The sequence below is a fragment of the Trachemys scripta genome, chromosome 2 (genome assembly GCF_013100865.1).
Source record: "Trachemys scripta elegans isolate TJP31775 chromosome 2, CAS_Tse_1.0, whole genome shotgun sequence".
Classification (NCBI taxonomy): Eukaryota; Metazoa; Chordata; order Testudines; family Emydidae; genus Trachemys; species Trachemys scripta.
Window position 1 is genome coordinate 123,309,435 of NC_048299.1, and position 18,185 is coordinate 123,327,619.

Consider the following 18,185-nt stretch of genomic DNA (forward strand, 5'->3'; position numbering starts at 1 on the left):
GTATTGGGGTATGGGGGGTTCAGGGCAGAGGGCTGGGTGTGTGTGGGGGTGCAGGGCAGAAGGCTGGGTGTGTGGGGGGGGTCAAGGGTCAGGGCAGAGGGCTGGGAGTATGGGGGGTGCAGGGCAGAAGGCTGAGTCTGTGTGGTGGGGGGTCAGGGCAGAGGGATGGGGCTGTGGGGGTGCAGGGCAGAAGGCTGGGTGTGTGTTGGGGTGGGGGGATTCAGGGCAGAGGGCTGGGGTGTGTGGGGGGGTGCAGGGCAGAAGGCTGGGTGTGGGGGGGGTTCAGGGCAGAAGGCTGGGGTGCTCGGTTCGTGGGGGTGCTCCTAGCCCCCTGCCCGGAGAGGCTTATGGCAGGGGGCTGGAAGGGATATGCCCTGTTCCACCCCCTTCCCCCAGGCTCTGTCCCTATCTCTCTCTGTGTCCTCTACGGAGCTGTGTGCACGCTGCCGCTCTTCCCCCTCCCCCTCGCTAGGGCCATCAGCTGATTGGCGCAGGGAAGGAGAGGAAGAGGGGCCGGAAAGCACCATGCTGGGGGAAGAAGCGGGGGACGGGGGAAGCTTGGCTGCAGCAGAACCAAGCTTCTGCCTCCTGCCCCGCAGGGGATAGTGGTGGGCGGGGGGGCTAAGTGGGGCTGGGGGCCGGGATCTGCGGCAGGGAGCTGCGTGCCACTCAAAATCGGCTTGCATGCTGTGTTTGACACACGTGCCGTAGGTTGCCGACCCCTGGTTTAAAGCTACCTTTTCTTTCCTTTGAAACCAATAGCTATAATCAAATATCTCTCTCTTAAGGGGATAATTCTTTACTCTTCAGTGAATGTCTACTCCATTTCCTTCTACAGTAAAAAGAAGCTGGATATTGATAAATACTTTGAGAATTATCCTTTAATAAATTGGCCAACTAGTGTGTATGTTCGCAGTTGGCAACAGGGTGTTTCTAGGGGACACAGCATAAAGCTATTATTATTCTCCTAATGAAATGTTGCTGTCACTATATTTACAAGTAAAATATGGTCCTGTTTAACTACAAATGTTTTATTGGCTTATGCCTCATTACCACCATCTGTCCAGAGCAACGCTTTCTCCTTGTTCACACTAACAGTGTACTTGGATGTGCATGACTGCTTCAGGGCTGGGATGTCACTCTCTTTAGTGAAAACAGCTCTGGGGGAAACTCTGATGACAGTAAAATTTTAAGTTGGGTGACTTTTACATAATTCCAGACTAGTTATGATTAACCATTTACCAATGGTTTAAAAAGGGCATCCAGCTAGAAAAGCCATGGGTCATTGTTGGAATGTAATTGATGTAAGAAGCACATCTAGCATCTCTTTTTCTCAATTGGCTTTTGGTGTAAAAAAGCAATATATCCTACAATAGCCTTCCCCTTTCAATGGGCAGCCAATGTAAAATTGACGTGAGGGGCAAATTCTGTCAACTTCGTTTCCTTTTTTCAGTGTTCATAAAAATAAAAACAAAAGAAAAAGATGAATTTTGGCCTTATGGTAAAGAGATGGGAAGGGTGAATCTGGGTTCAATTCCTGGCTCTGCTGCAGACTTCTTAGGTGACCTTAAGCAACTCATATAATCTCTGTGCCTCCGTTTTCCCTTCAGTAAAATGGTGATAGTAAGACTTCCTTCTCTCACCCTTTTTATTGCCTATTTTATTTAGACTCTCTCACTTGGAACCACTAAACTCTAAATAATATTAATTTTGCAAAAAAACTGAAAAATATCAGTTTGTGGCAGATTAGAAGATAAAATATTTCACAAATGTTAAAACTAAAGTGAGGCTTGAACCAAAACTAGTGTTGCTCAAGTCTGTTACTCAGCATGCTTTTAAAGAAATAAATTGTATCTTAGTAATCCAGTGCTGACTTGTATCGCCTGTACCACTTGTCACTTGAGATTTGTTATAAAAATAACAGGCTTCATCAGCCTTTCCTTTTCTCCCTAGCTGTTCTCCTAGGTTAGGAGCTATTTCTTCTCTGAGTCTTTCATGTTGCAGTGACAGTAGCTGTTTCTAGATGGGCACACCATCCTTCATGGAATCACTCTTGTATCATAGAGATGCTGGTCTGCAGATCAATGTAACATACATCTGCTTGGGGCCAGGGCCGGCTCCAGGCACCAGCCGAGCAAGCTCGTGCTTGGGGCGGCAGATTCTTCGGGGCGGCATTCCGACCAATCCTAAGGCGGCACGGCCGTTTTTTTTGTTTTGTTTTTTGTTCACTGATCCGGCCACCCTTTAGGGGGCGGCGGTGCAGAGGAGGGGAGCGCCCTGCTGGGAGTGGGCTGCGCACTCCGTCTGCCCCAGCCAGTGCTAGGTCTGCAAACTCAGCAGGGCAGCCCACGTCCTTCCCTCCCCGCCGACCAGAGTGGCGCGGAGCCCTCCTGGCAGGCTGTGCGGCGGTCGGGGCCACGTGGCAAGCGCCCCATTGAAGCCACCCCCTTCTCTCTCTCCCCCCGCTCCCTCCCCCTTCCCCCCCGCTAGCCAGGGCACGTCTACAGCGCAGGGAGTCCTCCTGCACCCTGGCTCCGGCCGCCCTGCAGGTTTTTTTTTTTCTGCTTTGCCGCTCCGGCCACGCTGCAGGGTTTTTTTTTGCTTTGCTGTTCTGGCCACCCCGATTTTTTTTTTTTTTTTGCTTGGGGCGGCAAAAAAGCCAGAGCCAGCCCTGCTTGGGGCACTCTGGAACAGAGAAACATAGCAGTGTCATGTATCAGAGGGGTAGCCGTGTTAGTCTGGATCTGTAAAAAAGCAACAGAGAGTCCTGTGGCACCTTTAAGACTAACAGATGTATTGGAGCATAAGCTTTCGTGGGTGAATGCCCACTTTGTCGGATACATGCATCCGACGAAGTGGGCATTCACCCACGAAAGCTTATGCTCCAATACATCTGTTAGTCTTAAAGGTGCCACAGGACTCTCTGTTGCTTATAGCAGTGTCATGTTTCCCTTATCTGCACCCTTTTTCCCCTGTGATATGCCCCTTTTCTGAGATTATGAACAGCAATTGAATTGTGCTTGTTATCCAGCACTGTGAACAGATGGTGAAATTCACCCTGGCATGGAGAACCAGGGCAAAGCCCTGTGCACCATTTAAACCTTACTATGGGTACTTATGAAGAGGAGGAGATGGAGGTGAAATAGGTTAGGGGTTAAGAGATCCATTGGCCTTACAACTATCAGGGAGACACTGCAATGATTATTTCAACCTCCTGATAGTTATGGAAAGTCAGAAAAGGTAACAATAACACAGGTAATAGTCACTTTGCAGCACCTTACCCTGGTCTTGGAGGTGGGGCTAGATTTCACCTCTCCAAACCCTCCTGTTCAGAGTGAGCATGACAGATCTTTTCATTATTTTGAAGCTTGCTTACTTATCTCTCCTGCATCTTAGTTATTCCTGTCCATACAGTACACAAAGTGTAGGATGACTGAGCCCCCAGTTATTTTGAATTGTATCTTGATTATAAGGCTGTTCAAAGCTTCTCTTGATTTTTTTTCAACTCAACTGGAGCTTATTTTTATAAGAAAAATGAACCAAAACAAGGGAGGAAGAGGAGAAAAAGGTATGCTAATCTACTGCACCAACAAAAGAAATCACTGTTGGTAGGTTTTAAATTCTGCTATGCAAATTACAGCTCCCTTGAAAAATTTCAAACTGATGCATTACTTACTTTGTCAGTGTACTGCCATAAATACTTCCAGCCATCACTATACTCTTCTATTTTGTAACAGCTTTCTCTGACCCATTTTTCAAGATCACCATCTAGTCAAACAGCTGCTGAATGAAGCCCATTAAGCCTCAAACACTATCTTAACTAGGGTTACCATATTTCAGCAAGCAAAAAAGAGGACGGGAGGTACCCCACCCCTGTCCTGCCCTAGCCTCGCCCTTGCCCCTCCCTCTTCCCGCCCCCCTCAGAACCCCCAACCCTCCCCCCGCTCCTTGTCCCCTGACTGACCCCTCCTGGGACCCCTGCCCCTAACTGCCTCCCAGGACTCCACCCCCTACCTACGCCTCCCTACCTCTTGTCCCCTGACTGTCCCCTCCTGAGACCCTCCCCCCATCCTAACTGGCCCCCTAGGACCCTACCCCCTACCTGTCCCTTATCCACACCCCCAGACAGTCCCCTGGGACTCCCACGCCCCATCCAACCACTCCCCACCCCCTGACAGCCCCCCCCAGAACTCCCGATCCATCTAAACCCCTCTGCTCCCTGTCCCATTGACTGCTCCGATTCCTCTCCCCACTCCTGCCCCCTGACAGCCCCCCCAACTCCCAACCCCCACTCTCGCTCCTTGTCCCCTGACTGCCCCCTCCTGGGACCCCTGCTCCTAACTGCCCTCCAGAACCCCACCCCCTACCTAAGCCTCCCTGTTCCTTGTCCCCTAGCTGCCCCCTCCTGAGACCCCCCCACCCTAACTGCCCCCCCCGGACCCTACCCCCTACCTGTACCCTGACTGCCCAAAACCTTATCCACACCCCCCCAGAAAGCCCCCCCCCCCGCTCCCTGTCTCTTGACTGCCCGCTCCAGAACCTCCCTGCCCCTTCTTCCAACCCCCTGGCCCCTTTACCCTGCCGCTCAGACCAGCGTGCCGGGGAAGAGGAGCAGGGGGAGGAGCTCCAGACGGCTGGTGCGAATGGCCGGCTGGTGATCTGCGAATGCAGGGAGGGAGGGAGGGAGTGCTCTCAGCTGCAGGGGAGAGGAGGGGGAAGTGGAGGAGGGGCTGTCTCTGGCTGTCGGAGCCCCTTGTAAATGGCACCATCCGGCCGGCTGCCCTGTTAGCCGCGCGCGCTCTGCGAGGGGGAGTCTGGACATTTACAAATTCCCCCCGGACGCTATTTTTAACTCTAAAAGCCGGACATGTCCGGGGGAATCCGGATGAATGGTAACCCTATCTTAACAAAAAAAAAAAATCATCACTAGGAGAAACCATTGAAAATGGAAATCGTCTGAATGAACTAGTCAGCTGCACAAACAAATATTTTCAAGTGTTCTTTGCCTTGCATTTAATGCATTTCACGTCAAGCACTGCTACTGTACATTTCCAGTGCATTATGTGTGGTTTGTAACTTGAAAAAGAAATGCATAGATCTGACTTCTTGAGTGGAACAGGGAAGTCAAATATATTCTAATGACTGTCTGTGATGACAGCATTTAAATGTAATATTTATGGTTCTGCTGCTGCTCTTGAGACCCACTTCTTGTATCCAAGGCTGATTGTATAGGCAGGAATGAGTAAATGCAATGCAAATTTGAGAACACAAAAGGGAACTAATGGGAGGAAGGAGGAGGGAAGAGCAAAATGCGGAGAGCTGTTGTCGTTTGTCAATTTTTGTTTAAAAAGAATATCAGTTTTATTTCCACTAGATTACTTCCGTCACAGTGTACCTAACCCCAAAAGAATAATGTTATGCAATGTATAGTGTCAGCCAAACTATGGTTGTTCTGGGGGAGAGAAGAATCAAGGAGCCCAAATGCTCTCCTCCATCACTAGTACTTCTGCAGAAAGACATTCACTGAGAGTCAGGAATTGTTGTGTAGGGTGATCAGGTTTCCAGTTTTTGACCGGAACCCTCGGTCGAAAAGTGACCCTGTCGGCTCCAGTGCCTTTCGGAAGGGGCGGAGCTAGGGTGTTTGATTTTGTGCGACTATAAGGTTGGCAACTCTAGTTGTGAGTGCTAACAAGAATGGTCAGTGGAACACAAGGTTATATCTTGGTGGCATGGGAGTGTGGCCATCACCCTGCTTCCCATACACAGAAGTAGCTATAGCTGGAAGGCTATGCTAGGTGGGAGATCATGCTACACAGTTTATAAATGTGTCGGAAAAATTTCTCAATGCTCCTGGAGACATCTGTTCCTGACCTCTATGGGCATAATGTTTCCAGCCATTGCCACTTGCATGATATACCTCCTTTCTTTCCTCTTCAGCAACAGCTCAGCACGCGCACACACACACACATCCATGTACACATATGAATGTGTATGTATAATTATTATATATCTATAAAATTAATTGAAGTTTTGCCATTGACCTCATTGGCAGCAGGATCAGGCCCCTAATGTTCAAAAAAGCTGCTGGATAGACATCTCTAATAATTGAAATCCTCTATTTGCAGAAAGATTATAACATAGTCATCAGTGGAGCACCTTTCTCCACAATCATGATCTGGAGGAATCCATATTAGTAGTATAGTGAGCATGTAGTATACAATGTTGACTGACCCCACAGCAGGATGTCACTGCGGATATTGTGTTGCACCTAAATCCTTTTAGACCAGGGGATCTCAAACTGGGGGGCAGGACTCCTCAGGGGGTCACAAGGTTATTACATGGGGGGGTCACGAGCCGTCAGCCTCCATCCCAAACCCCAATTTGCCTCCAGCATTTATAATGGTGTTAAATATGTAAAGAAGTGTTTTTAATTTAAAAGGGGGGTTGCACACAGAGGCTTGCTATGTGAAAGGGGTCACCACTACAAAAGTTTGAGAACAACTGTTTTAGACATTTGGTAAGCTGCTCTATGTACTATGGACTGAGAGGCAACCATTGCAGGGACTCCAAATAAGCTTTATAGGCAATTTCATTGACTTTATAGGCATTATCCCTGCATACACAAAGTCAGAGTTTTGACTAAGTATATACGGAAAGACTTCTGGGCCAAATCTGTCCTCATATATTCATTTCTGTTGGGATATTTTTCAGTTTACCAAGATTTGTATAATGTTAATTCTATCAGAAATTGAAATGTGCATATTTTTTTCTTTAACAATGCCTTCTGCTTATTAGTACAGCTACTGTATGTGTGTGTGTGTGTGTGTGTGTGTGTGTGTAGCTATAACTAGATAGATGCTTTCTAAAAATATCACCAGCCCTGATGTCAGTCCTTCTTTGAGTGCTGGTCCTTATGTGTATTCCACTGTCGGCATGCATGTGCTTTGTGTGCCTGAGATTAGAAGATTCTTGCTATCAGTGTCTGTTGGTCTGCACCCTTCTTCATGTGTTCTGAAGGAAAGTACATGGGGCAGGGTAGATTGACCATGTCTCCAATCCTTTTTACCATGACATGGTCTGTGACAGACCCATCAATGTCCACGGACTTGATCCTCTGACTTTAAACCTTAAATATTGTAAATAAACTTTTTTAGTTAGATTTAGTCTTAGTCGGTCTAGAATTCCTTATTAGAATTTGGGGACATCCCTTCCCACTGGAGCAAACCCCCATTCCCAGTACAGGGCTCAGATTATGCCCAGGATTCTGGGCCTTAAGAACTGTATCTTCTGCCTCTTCTCCTTTCTGGTCAGCAGTGACCTCCAGCTGTGCCTTTACTTCCTTTGAAAAGCTTTCTCTCCGCTAAGGTGCTGCATGTGCTGCTCCTTTCCTGTACGACCCTGGCAAGCAGCAATTCAGATGTAGGAAATATCTTACAAAGTATGCAATGAGGCCCTATTCTGATCCTGGCCAGGCAGATCACCATGACCATTGGGCAGAAGCATCGAGAAGTGCAACCCTTAGCAGTGCAATGTCTGACTCAGGTGGGCAAAAGGAGAACCAAGGACTCTACTCCTCAGGCTCAGCAGGAGACTAGAAAATGCTCTCAGAAACCTTGGGATAAATTCCCACCTAACTCCACCTCCAAAAGGATGGCTTCTTCCCCGTCTCTGTCCAAAATGGGTGATCCCTCATGTTCTGGTTCCAGAGATGTAGGTGTCCCTAAGACTCATGGGTCCAACCAACAGGCTCATAAGACCAGAAGTACCTAGTACTGGCCCTGACATCTGGAGTGAGACCAACTCCATCAGTAGCCAGCACTCAACACCAGGAACCAAGAGAACTATCAGTATAGATCAATAGATAGACATAGAGAGCCCAAACACCGTCAATACCACCACGGTTTCATAAAGAAGCACCAGTCTCTGAAAGCATCCCCTCACCGGCTCTGATGGTATATGAAGAAAAGAGTCTACATCTCCCAAGACTGGAAGAGAATTGTACCATTCCAGAGGATATTTTCATGCAGTTGGATTCACAATCTCCCTTTCTATAATAACGTGTCCTTATGAGAGAGGTTCTAACAAAAATGGTCCACAGAGACTATGAAAGGGAGAAGTCCATCTCCCAGTCCATCTAGTAGTTGCAATATGCCAACTTCAGTGGTACCAGTGACACCACCCACAGACATAGATCCGATAGTCCAACAGCTCCTCCATGTACAGAGGGCAGCCCAGTCAGAGGATCGAGAATCTTTTGGGCTCCACCTTACATATCTGGATACCTTCCAGAGGACCACTAGTACCCAATGCTGGACCTCTACAGCCTGCCTTTGACCCTCAAACTGCTCTTATTGGGGACCATGGTGATTGAATATACAATCCTACCTGGAGACTCATCACCCCTCTAAGATGAAATACAATAAGGACAAATGCAAAGTATTCAATGTAGGAAGGAACAATCAATTGCACACATACAAAAGAGGAAATAACTGTCTAGGAAGGAGTACTGCAGAAAGGGATCTGGGGGTCATAGTGGATCACAAACTAAATATGTCAACTGTGTAACACTGTTGCAAAAAACCCCAAACATCATTCTGGAATGTATTAGCAGGCATGTTGTAAGCAAGACACGAGAAGTAATTCTTCTGCTCTATTCCACACTGATTATGCATCAGCTGGAGTATTGTGTCCAGGTCCGGGTGCCACAGTTCAGGAAGGATGTAGACAAATTGGAGGAAGTCCAGAGAAGAGCAACAAAAATAGTTAAACATCAAGACACCGCCACCTATGAGGAAAATTGAAGAAATTGGGTTTGTTTAGTCTGGAGAAGAGAAGACTGAGAGGGGATATGATAACAGTTTACAAGTACATAAAAGGTTGTTACAAGGAGGAGGGTGAAAAATTGTTCTCTTTAACCTCTGAGGACAGGACATGAAGCAATGGGCTTAAATTGCAACAAGGGAGGTTTAGGTTGGACATTAGGAAAAAATTCCTAACTGTCAAGGTAGTAAAGGACTGGAATAAATTGCCTAGGGAGATTGTGGGATCTCCGTCATTGGAGATTTTTAAGAGTAGGTTAGACAAACTCCTGTCAGGGATGGTCTAGGTAACACTTAGTCCTGCCTTGAGTGCATGTGACTGGATAGAAGACCTTGCAAGGTCCCTTCCACCCTTCCAGTCCTACAATTCTAGGATTCTAGCCTATTAGACCAACCAGATTTCCATCCAGAATTCATTGAAGAGGAGGAAGAGGAGGCTGATCCAGTGGTACTGCTGGTACTGTCATGAATATCATCCTCATCCCTGGATGAGGCAGTTACTCCTGCCTCATCCTCTCCCTAGATGACCATAGGCAGTTCCAAGAGTTGTCAAGGAGTGGCAGACTCCCAAATCCATATAGAAATTCAGGACTCTCATCACAAACTCTTGGATATTTTACAAATCTCAGGACATATAGGAGTAGCACTCCTCATAAAAGAGGCCATTCTACAACTGCTCAGAACTGTATGGCATACTCCAGCAACAGATGCGTACTTCTAAAAGGGTGGAAAAGAGGGACTTCATTCCATCCAAGGGTGCAGTTTTTGTTTACCCATCCTGCCATGAACTCATTGGTGGCCCAAGTGGCCAAACAGAGGATTAGGCAACAGCACCCAAGATCTACTCCTGCAGATGAGGAGGCCAAATGTTTGGACCTTCTGGGAAGGAAGGTTTTGATGTCAGTCAGCCTCCAGTTCAGAATATCCAACTACCAAGTCGTGCTATCAAAGTACAATTTAATGAATTACGTGAAGTTTTCAGAATTTAAGGATAAACATCCTCAGGAGGATAGGGCATAATTTCAGGCCCTTATCAGTGAAGGCAAGTTGATGGATAGCTCGTCACTACAGGCTGCAGTTGATGCAGCAGATACAGCATCAAGATCAACGGCAACGGCTATAGTCCATGGTCAATCTGTGGAATTGGTGCATTTGGCACCAGGTTACCCTATCAGCAGTACACCTCCCAGGCATGCACAATTCACTAGCAGATAGCCTCAACTGACATTTCTTGACCAACCATGAATGGAAGCTGCATGATTCCATGGTGAACAATATAGTCACTTACTGGGGAACCCCATATTGGGACCTCTTCACATCTCATGAAATACAAAATTTACTTCTCTAGAGGGGCTTAGGGTCAGGACTCCTGGTGCCCATTTAGACTCATGGGAAGGTCATTTAAGATACAATTTCCCCCATTCCACTCTTACCCCGAGTTTCCCAAAAGATCCAACAGGCTGGAGTCATAGGCACAGTTGCTGGGGGTGCTGCAACACCCCCAGGTTTTACTGTGAAAAGTTTGCTGGTGCTGACAGAACAAAGCTAGAATTATTTTGTGATTCTTGAGAATTCGGGAGCTGTGCTGCACCCGTGTGGTGTGAGCAGGAATTGTGCCTTTTCACATTGCTTTTGAACACACATGGTTTACAGTTTCATTATCTGACTTTCAGCACCCCCACTATAAAAAATGTTCCAGCACCACTGAATGGAGTGACAATCATTGTGTTCACTCCCTGATGGCCCTGGCAGTTGTGATTTCCCAGCCTTCTTCACATGTCAACCTGTCCACCTAGCAGCATCCAATCCTTCCTGGATCTTTTGACCCCGGACAAAGGCAAGATCGGACATCCTGATCTGGACTCTCTGCATCTCATGGCATGGTGTTGGATTGGTGTCAGACATGTGATAGACATTTTCAGAAGCCAGTCAAGCCATTCTCAACAACATAGGAAAGAATCCAGCAGGAAATGCTACTTAGCCAAATGGAAGATATTCTTTATTTGGGCCCAGCATCGCACATGTCCCCAGAGGAATCAGGTACTGGATTTTCTCCTGTGGGCCTTTCCCTTAGCTCATTGCTCACTGTGAGTTCACTTGGCGGTGATCAGCACCTGACACCCTTCAGTTGATGAGCATTCCATTTTCACCCACCCTGTGACAGTACATTTTCTTGAAGGTTTGGTTAGAATCTTTACTCCAATAACCATACTGACTGCAACCTGGGCCTTTAACTGGGTACTCTCAGCCTTAACTAAACCACTGTTTGAACTATTAGCTGGGTGCTCAATGTCTTACTTATTGATAAAGCTTGCCTTCTGAGTGGCCATCATTTCTGCTAGAAGGGTGGGGGAACTTGGAATCCTTGTAGCCGATCCACCGTATACAGTATTCCATAAGGATGAAGTCTCATTGAGATTACACCCAAAATTCACTGCTAAAGTAATCTCAGACTTTCACATAAATCAGACAATACAGTTACCTATATTTTTCCAAAGCCTCATGCCAGCACTGAAGATAAAATACTCCATTCCCTGTTTGTGTGACAAATATTAGTGCAAAGAACAAAATCAATCAGCAAGTTACCTAGACTATTTGTTTCCTTAGTGGCGCGAATGAGAGGTCAATGGATCTCCTCTCAGAAAGTCTTCAAGAGCTTTTCAGGCTGTATCCTTCTGTGTCAGTCGGTGCATCTTCCTTGTCCCACATGGAGCAAGAGCCCACTTTACTAGAGTGTGAGCAGCTTTAGTAGCCTCGCCCCAAGAAATAAAGCAGCAACATAGAATTCCATTTGTACCTTCATGACACATTACGCCATAGTGCAAGCCTCCATAACTAACACATTCTTTGGTGTGTCAGGCCTCCTATCATCTTTGCTGCCCTGATCCTCACACCATTCTCATTGCCAGCATGTCAGTCGCCCACAGTGAAATAGAATACACATAAGGACCAGCACTCAAAGAAGAAAGAGAAATTACTTACCTTAAAGTAACTGAATTTCTTCAACATGTGTGGTCCTAATCTGTATTCCACTACCTTCCCTCCTTCTAATTTATGGTAGAGAAGGAACTGGAAAGGTGGTTGTTTCATGCTGCCTTTTATGCCTTTCGTTCAGAGCATGAGGAGGAGAGGGGAGGAGATGCAGACCAACAGACACTGCAAGCAAGAATCTTCCAATGTGAGGCGCATGGAGTGTATGTGTACCCACAGTGGAATACAGATAGGAACCACACATCTTAAAAAGCTCAACTTGCTGTAAGGTAAGTAGCTTCTCTTTCCAACAAAATCCCCCTTCAGTTGTGGGCATGATACTATGAAACTATTATTTTGTTTTATAATGACAAATCTGAATGTTTTTGTAAAGCAAATATGGGAAACCATGCAACTTCTGAAACTGTGATTTTTAAACCAAATATAATTCAGTACTTTTGTCTAGGGCACCTTCAGGAACATTTTAAATTTCCTCTATATGTTAACACAAGTTGAATTATAAAGAACATTTGCTTGTAGTTTTAGCTGGTTTAATGTTGAGTGGTAACTTTTCTTTATTCCAAAATGAATTTGACAGGTTTCTTTTTTTCCTACTCTTCTGCACAGGTATCATTTTTCTTGTTCATTATATTTGTGGTATATACCATGCTGCCCTTCAACATGAGAGATGCTATAATTGCCAGCGTCTTGACCTCTTCATCCCACACCATTGTGCTGAGCATCTGTCTATCAACTACAGCCATCATAAAGGAACACTTGGTTTGGCAGGTAGGTGATTAATAGAATTAATCATTAATTACGCACTGAATTGCCAGGTAAACATGGCAGCAGATACTGTGATCTATGCTTGGGAACATGAATTCATTTCTCTTTGTATTTTTGTATTGCTTCTCAACCTAATTCACAGCTTCACACTTTCTTATATTAAGATTAAATGTCAGTAATGTTAATGGATAGCTGAACATGCACTCCACCAGTAGAAGCAACAGCTGCTTAGTAATTATCAACACAGAAACTAAGGTTAGCATAACCTTTCTATGGGGCATATCCATTATCCTGACTGCTGAATTACAATACCATTTTTCCAAGTAAAGACTATTTCTAATTGGTAACTCAGCTCTGTTATTTTTGTATGAGACATTGTGTACAATTAAATTCACAGATTTTTAAAAAAATTCAAATGATCAGAATTTATTTACATTATTTGTAATAATATATGAATCTCAGCTTTGATTTTAAAACAAATTTTGAGGAGAAAATTTACATTTCATTTGGAAGACAATTTTCATGTTATCAGTGTTAGTATAACCCTACAGAAATAGATGGGCTTGTTTAGGAACAAATTATCATATTTTTTTGCATTGAAACTGCATTGCTTAAAAAATAATTTGCTTATATTTTTGTAAATGTATACATGAAACAGGCAAGAAAATTAACAGAATGACAGTAAGAATAACAACCAATCAATGCATTATAAAGTGGTGAAGAATGAAGCCATTTCCACTCACGTTTTGGAACTTTCATTAGAAAAATTTAGAGAATCTAAGTATAGTTTGTGTATAACATGTTCAAATCATAGGTGAATATCAATAAAGTCGACTTAAATATCTTGAAACTCCTACTTTAGGAAAGTAGATTTTAGGTTTACTTCCAGTTTTGAATACAGGGTTGTGTTATCAAGAATATTAAATGGGGCACGAGGAAAAGATTATCTGAGGTTTATTTCTTTGTAGGAGTTTCACTTGGATGAGGAATATGGCCTCACTTTCTTCCTGCCCTTTTGTAGTGATTTTTGGTCCTTGGGTTGGGGGAACACAAAGAAGGTGCAATTGTTCTGGGCCTTCTGCAAGGCCAGAATATTATATGAAACATTCAAATACATTTAAAAAAAATCATTATTGGTAAGTGTAGTAGCTACCACTTATGTGTGTGTGATTGTATCTGAGTAATATCTGTGTATCTGGGGCATAACTGGTTGGAAAACCACTCCGAGAGAGTAGTTATCAGTGGTTCAGAATCATACTGGAAGGGCATAATGAGTGTGGTCCCACAGGGATCAGTTCTGGGTCTGGTTCTGTTCAATATCGTCATCAGTGATTTAGATATGATTATAATTCAAAATGATCTGGACAAACTGGAGAATGGTCTGAAGTAAATAGGATGAAATTCAATAAGGACAAATACAAAGTACTCCACTTAGGAAGGAACAATCAGTTGCACACATACAAAAAGGGGAAATGACTGCCTAGGAAGGAGTACTGCGGAAAGAGATCTGCGGGTTATAGTGGACAACAAGCTAAATATGGGTCAACAATGTAACACTGTTGCAAAAAAAGTGAACATCATTCTTGCATGTATTAGCAGGAGTGTTTTAAACTGGACACAAGAAGTAATTCTTCTGCTCTACTCTGCGCTGATTAGGTCTTAACTGGAGTATTGTGTCCAGTTCTGGGTGCCACATTTCTGGAAAGATGTGGACAAATTGGAGAAAGTTCAGAGAAGAGCAACACAAATGATTAAAGGTCTAGAAAACATGACCTATGAGGGAAGATTGAAAAAAATGGGTTTGTTTAGTCTGGAAAAGAGACAACTGAGAGGGGACATAATAGTTTTCAATTTCATAAAAGGTTGTTACAAGGAGGAGGGAGAAAAAATATTCTCCTTAACCACTGAGGATAGGACAAGAAGCAATGGGCTTAAATTGCAGCAAAGAAGGTTTAGGTTGGACATTAGGAAAAACTTCCTAACTGTCAGGGTGGTTAAGCACTGGAATAAATTGCCTACGGAGGTTTTGGAATCTCCATCATTGGAGATTTTTAAGAGCAGGTTAGACAAACACCTCTCAGGGATGGTCTAGATAATACTTAGCCCTGCAGGAGACTGGACTAGATGACCTCTCGAGGTCCCTTCCAGTCCTATGATTCTATGACTAAAAGGAAAATGGATTCTGCATACAGTATCCATGTGTGATTGTAATGGCAGTTACAAGATTATTTGTTGTTGTTTTTTTGCTAGCATGCCTTTCTAACTCTTCAAAATTTGGCACAATCAAATGGCTACATCCCTGATGTGGCCATTTTGCAAATGACTAGTGCCTACTTCTAGCTGGCAAAGTACCAGTTATGTTGTCCTACACTATTTGCCTTTTCATGGCTCAGGAGATGGCACAACCTCACACTCTAACTCTTGTTGCAGTCATTTCCTCCAAAAGCTTATATTTTGAGAGTATATTATTTGTTAGGTAAAGAAGTGTTTCTACAATCTATACAAGGAAATTACTTGTTCCACAGAAACAATAATCTCTTCTATCATCTATATCTTCCTGTTTGGTGTGGAGAGACTGGAAGAAAGACTTTGTGCAGCCAGCGAATTTGTATAGAAACTGAATTTTCAGGACAGTATTTCACTTTTTTTTTTTTGCAATAGGCCGAACTGTGTACCTTTGTAGTAGTGCGGTGTGATCTCCAAATGTTTTAGATTTCTGTTGTTTGTAATTGGGTGCTTCCAGGTGGGTGTTTGTCTTGTTTTTTTTTTTTGTAAGCGAAGATCAGTCCATATCCATAGGTGAAGAAAAGCTGGATTTGACTCTCCAATTATGTGGGAGAAAGAAATAAAGTGTATGCCAATTATATACCTCAAACTGGATTTCATAACTTAATTTTGTTCTCAGACTCTCAGCAGTGCACTTCAGTACATGAATACATTGAAGCACAATGAAGTAAAAATTTACCATTGCATATTTTTGAAAGAATACTATATTGCCCTCTTACATCTCTATACATGACAATAGGTATATTTTCTGATTTGCTACTGTTAATGTATGATATTCAATCCATATAACATGCCATTCAGGGTGTGGAGGATACATTGGAAATCATTGTTTAATACTTATTAACACTTATTTACTTATCTTTAGGTGTTTTGGTATATTGCACAGGTCTATAAATGACCTAGAATAGCTCTTCTCAATTATGTAATAGGAAAATGCTATAAAAACTTTCCTTAAACAAAGAGTGGTTGTCAGTGAGGATTAGATAGGGGTTTGGAATGAAGTTGTTTCATAAAGATTAGTAGTTAAAATCTAGAGAAAAGCAAGCTGCCAGCAGACTGAACCTCTAGACCTTGAGCTCTTTTGGGGCTGAATTGGACAAATTGTAGTTATAGAGCTAAATTTGGCTCTGATTTAAAATAAATAATCAAATAAATCTTTTGGCTTCCGTTTGGCCAATATAGATTGGCTCCATAAAAAAGAAAGTAGCTTATGCTGCCAGCCTTTAATTGTATTTATTTTGTCTGACAACAAAACAACAGATTTTTTTGTAGAAGACCCCAGCTTCAAAGACATAATAATATGCTCTAATTTATGTAATTGCACATTTTATCCATTTGTACTGTTTACTTATCTTACAAAATAATTAGAAATGGGATGGTAGCAAGATAGCCAATTTTCCTGCAGGCAGACCTCAAATACTAGAGTGGTCACAAATGCCTGGATTGCCATTTTGAATTAAATCAGTTCTCAGTGATGAATTTAGTTACAGAAATGATGTATATGTCAGTTAATGGGTGTTGTCTGATGTGTCACTTCCAAGGGTCTCTCTTTCAGGAGCATTATATCTCCTAATGACATTCAAAATTGTGTTATACGCCATTTTGCAAGTTACCCTGATCCCCGGCCCACCAGCAGAAAGAAATCCAAGTTCAGAAATACATAATAATTTTTGGACTAGGTTGTACATTAGTGTCTTTACTGTAGCTTTGATTAGTCTTCAAAACAAACTTTACCCAACATGGGTTGAGAATAAAACATGTATCCAAAAGATTTAAAATATTCCAGGTTTAACTTTAACAGCGATGATCACTAACAACATATCTGTAATAAAATGCTTGTTTCACTCCTTCAGTCCTGTCTCCCATCTTTTTTTAGTTAGTTAAACAGGAAAAAAAAAACACTAGGGAAACAAAATGGCATCAGGTATATTTTAATTGGCTACTACTAGATATCTTTTCTCATTCCTACTGGGGAAAAAGGAGTGGGCTTTTTCTTTGTTTCTGCACCTATGGGAACACTCCAACCCCGAAATAAATGTTAATAACATCTTTATTGAAAAAACGTAACCACAGTGTGGGTGAAAATGTAATAGATTCATAGATTAAAACGTTAGAAGGAACCATTCTGATTATGTAGTCTGATGTCTTGCATAACACAGGCCATAGCACTTCTGTTAATTAATTTCTGTTTGAACTAAGTCATATCTTTTAGAAAAAAACATCCAGTCTTGATTTTAATAATTTCCAGTGAGAGAATCACCACAACCCTTGGTAAATTATTCCAATGGTTAACTAACCTCACTGTTAAAAATCTTGGTCTTATTTCTGGTCTGATTTTTGTCTAGCTTCAGCATCAGCCATTGGATCTTGTTATACCTTTGTCAGCTAGATTGAAGAGCCCACTATCAAATATTTGTTCCCTATTTAGGTACTTATAGACTGTCATTAAGTCACTTCTTAACCTTCTCTTTGATAAGCTTAATAAATTGAGCTTCTTAAGCCCTTCATTATAACTATCCTTTAATTATTTTTGGAGTTCTTCTATGAACTCTCTCCAATTTTCAACATCCTTCTTGAACTGTGGACACCAGAACTGGACATGGTATTCCAGTACCAGTCATACCAGTGTCAAATACAGAGATAAAATAATCTCTCTATTCCTACTCTATATTCTCTTGATTGTACATCCAAGAATTGCATTAGCCCTTTTGGCCAGAGTGTCGCACTGGGAGCTCATGTTTAGCTGATTACTCACCATGATTCCCAAGTTTTTTGCGGCATTACTGCTTCCCAGGATAGAGTCCCCCAACCTGTGAGTATAGCCTGTAAGACTTTTTCCTAGATATTTATATATACCTATATTAAAATGCATGTTGTTTGCTTCCACCTATCTTACCAAGCAATCTAGATTGTTCTGTATGGGTGACCTGTCCTCTTCATTATTTAGCACTCCCCTAATTTTTGTGTTATCTGCAAACTTTCACTCATGATTTTGTTTTCTTCAAGGTCATTAATAAAAGTGTTAAATAGTGTTGAACCAAGAACAGATCCCTGCAGAACCTCACTAGAAACACAGCATATCAAAGATGAGTCCCCATTCACAATTACATTGTGAGATTCATCAGTTAGCCAATTTTTAATCCATTTAATTTGTGCCATGTTTGTTTGTATCATTCTAGTTTTTTAATCAGAATGGAGTGCAATACCAATTCAAATGCCCCATAGAAGTCTAAGTATATTACCTCAATACTACTACCTTTATCAACCAAACTTGTAATCTCATAAAAAAAATCAAGTTAGTTTGATGGGATCTATTCTGCATAA

General features: G+C 42.9%; 1 protein-coding gene across 1 annotated transcript in view; it reads left to right on the forward strand.

Moving 5' to 3' along the window:
* The window catches only part of LOC117872757 (adenylate cyclase type 2-like), a 149,567-nt gene that overhangs the window by 101,599 nt on the left and 29,783 nt on the right, over positions 1-18,185 (forward strand). Inside the window, exon 3 of the mRNA XM_034761515.1 lies at positions 12,417-12,578. Within this exon, the coding sequence (XP_034617406.1) occupies positions 12,417-12,578 (162 nt within the window). The remainder of the gene's footprint in view (positions 1-12,416; positions 12,579-18,185) is intronic.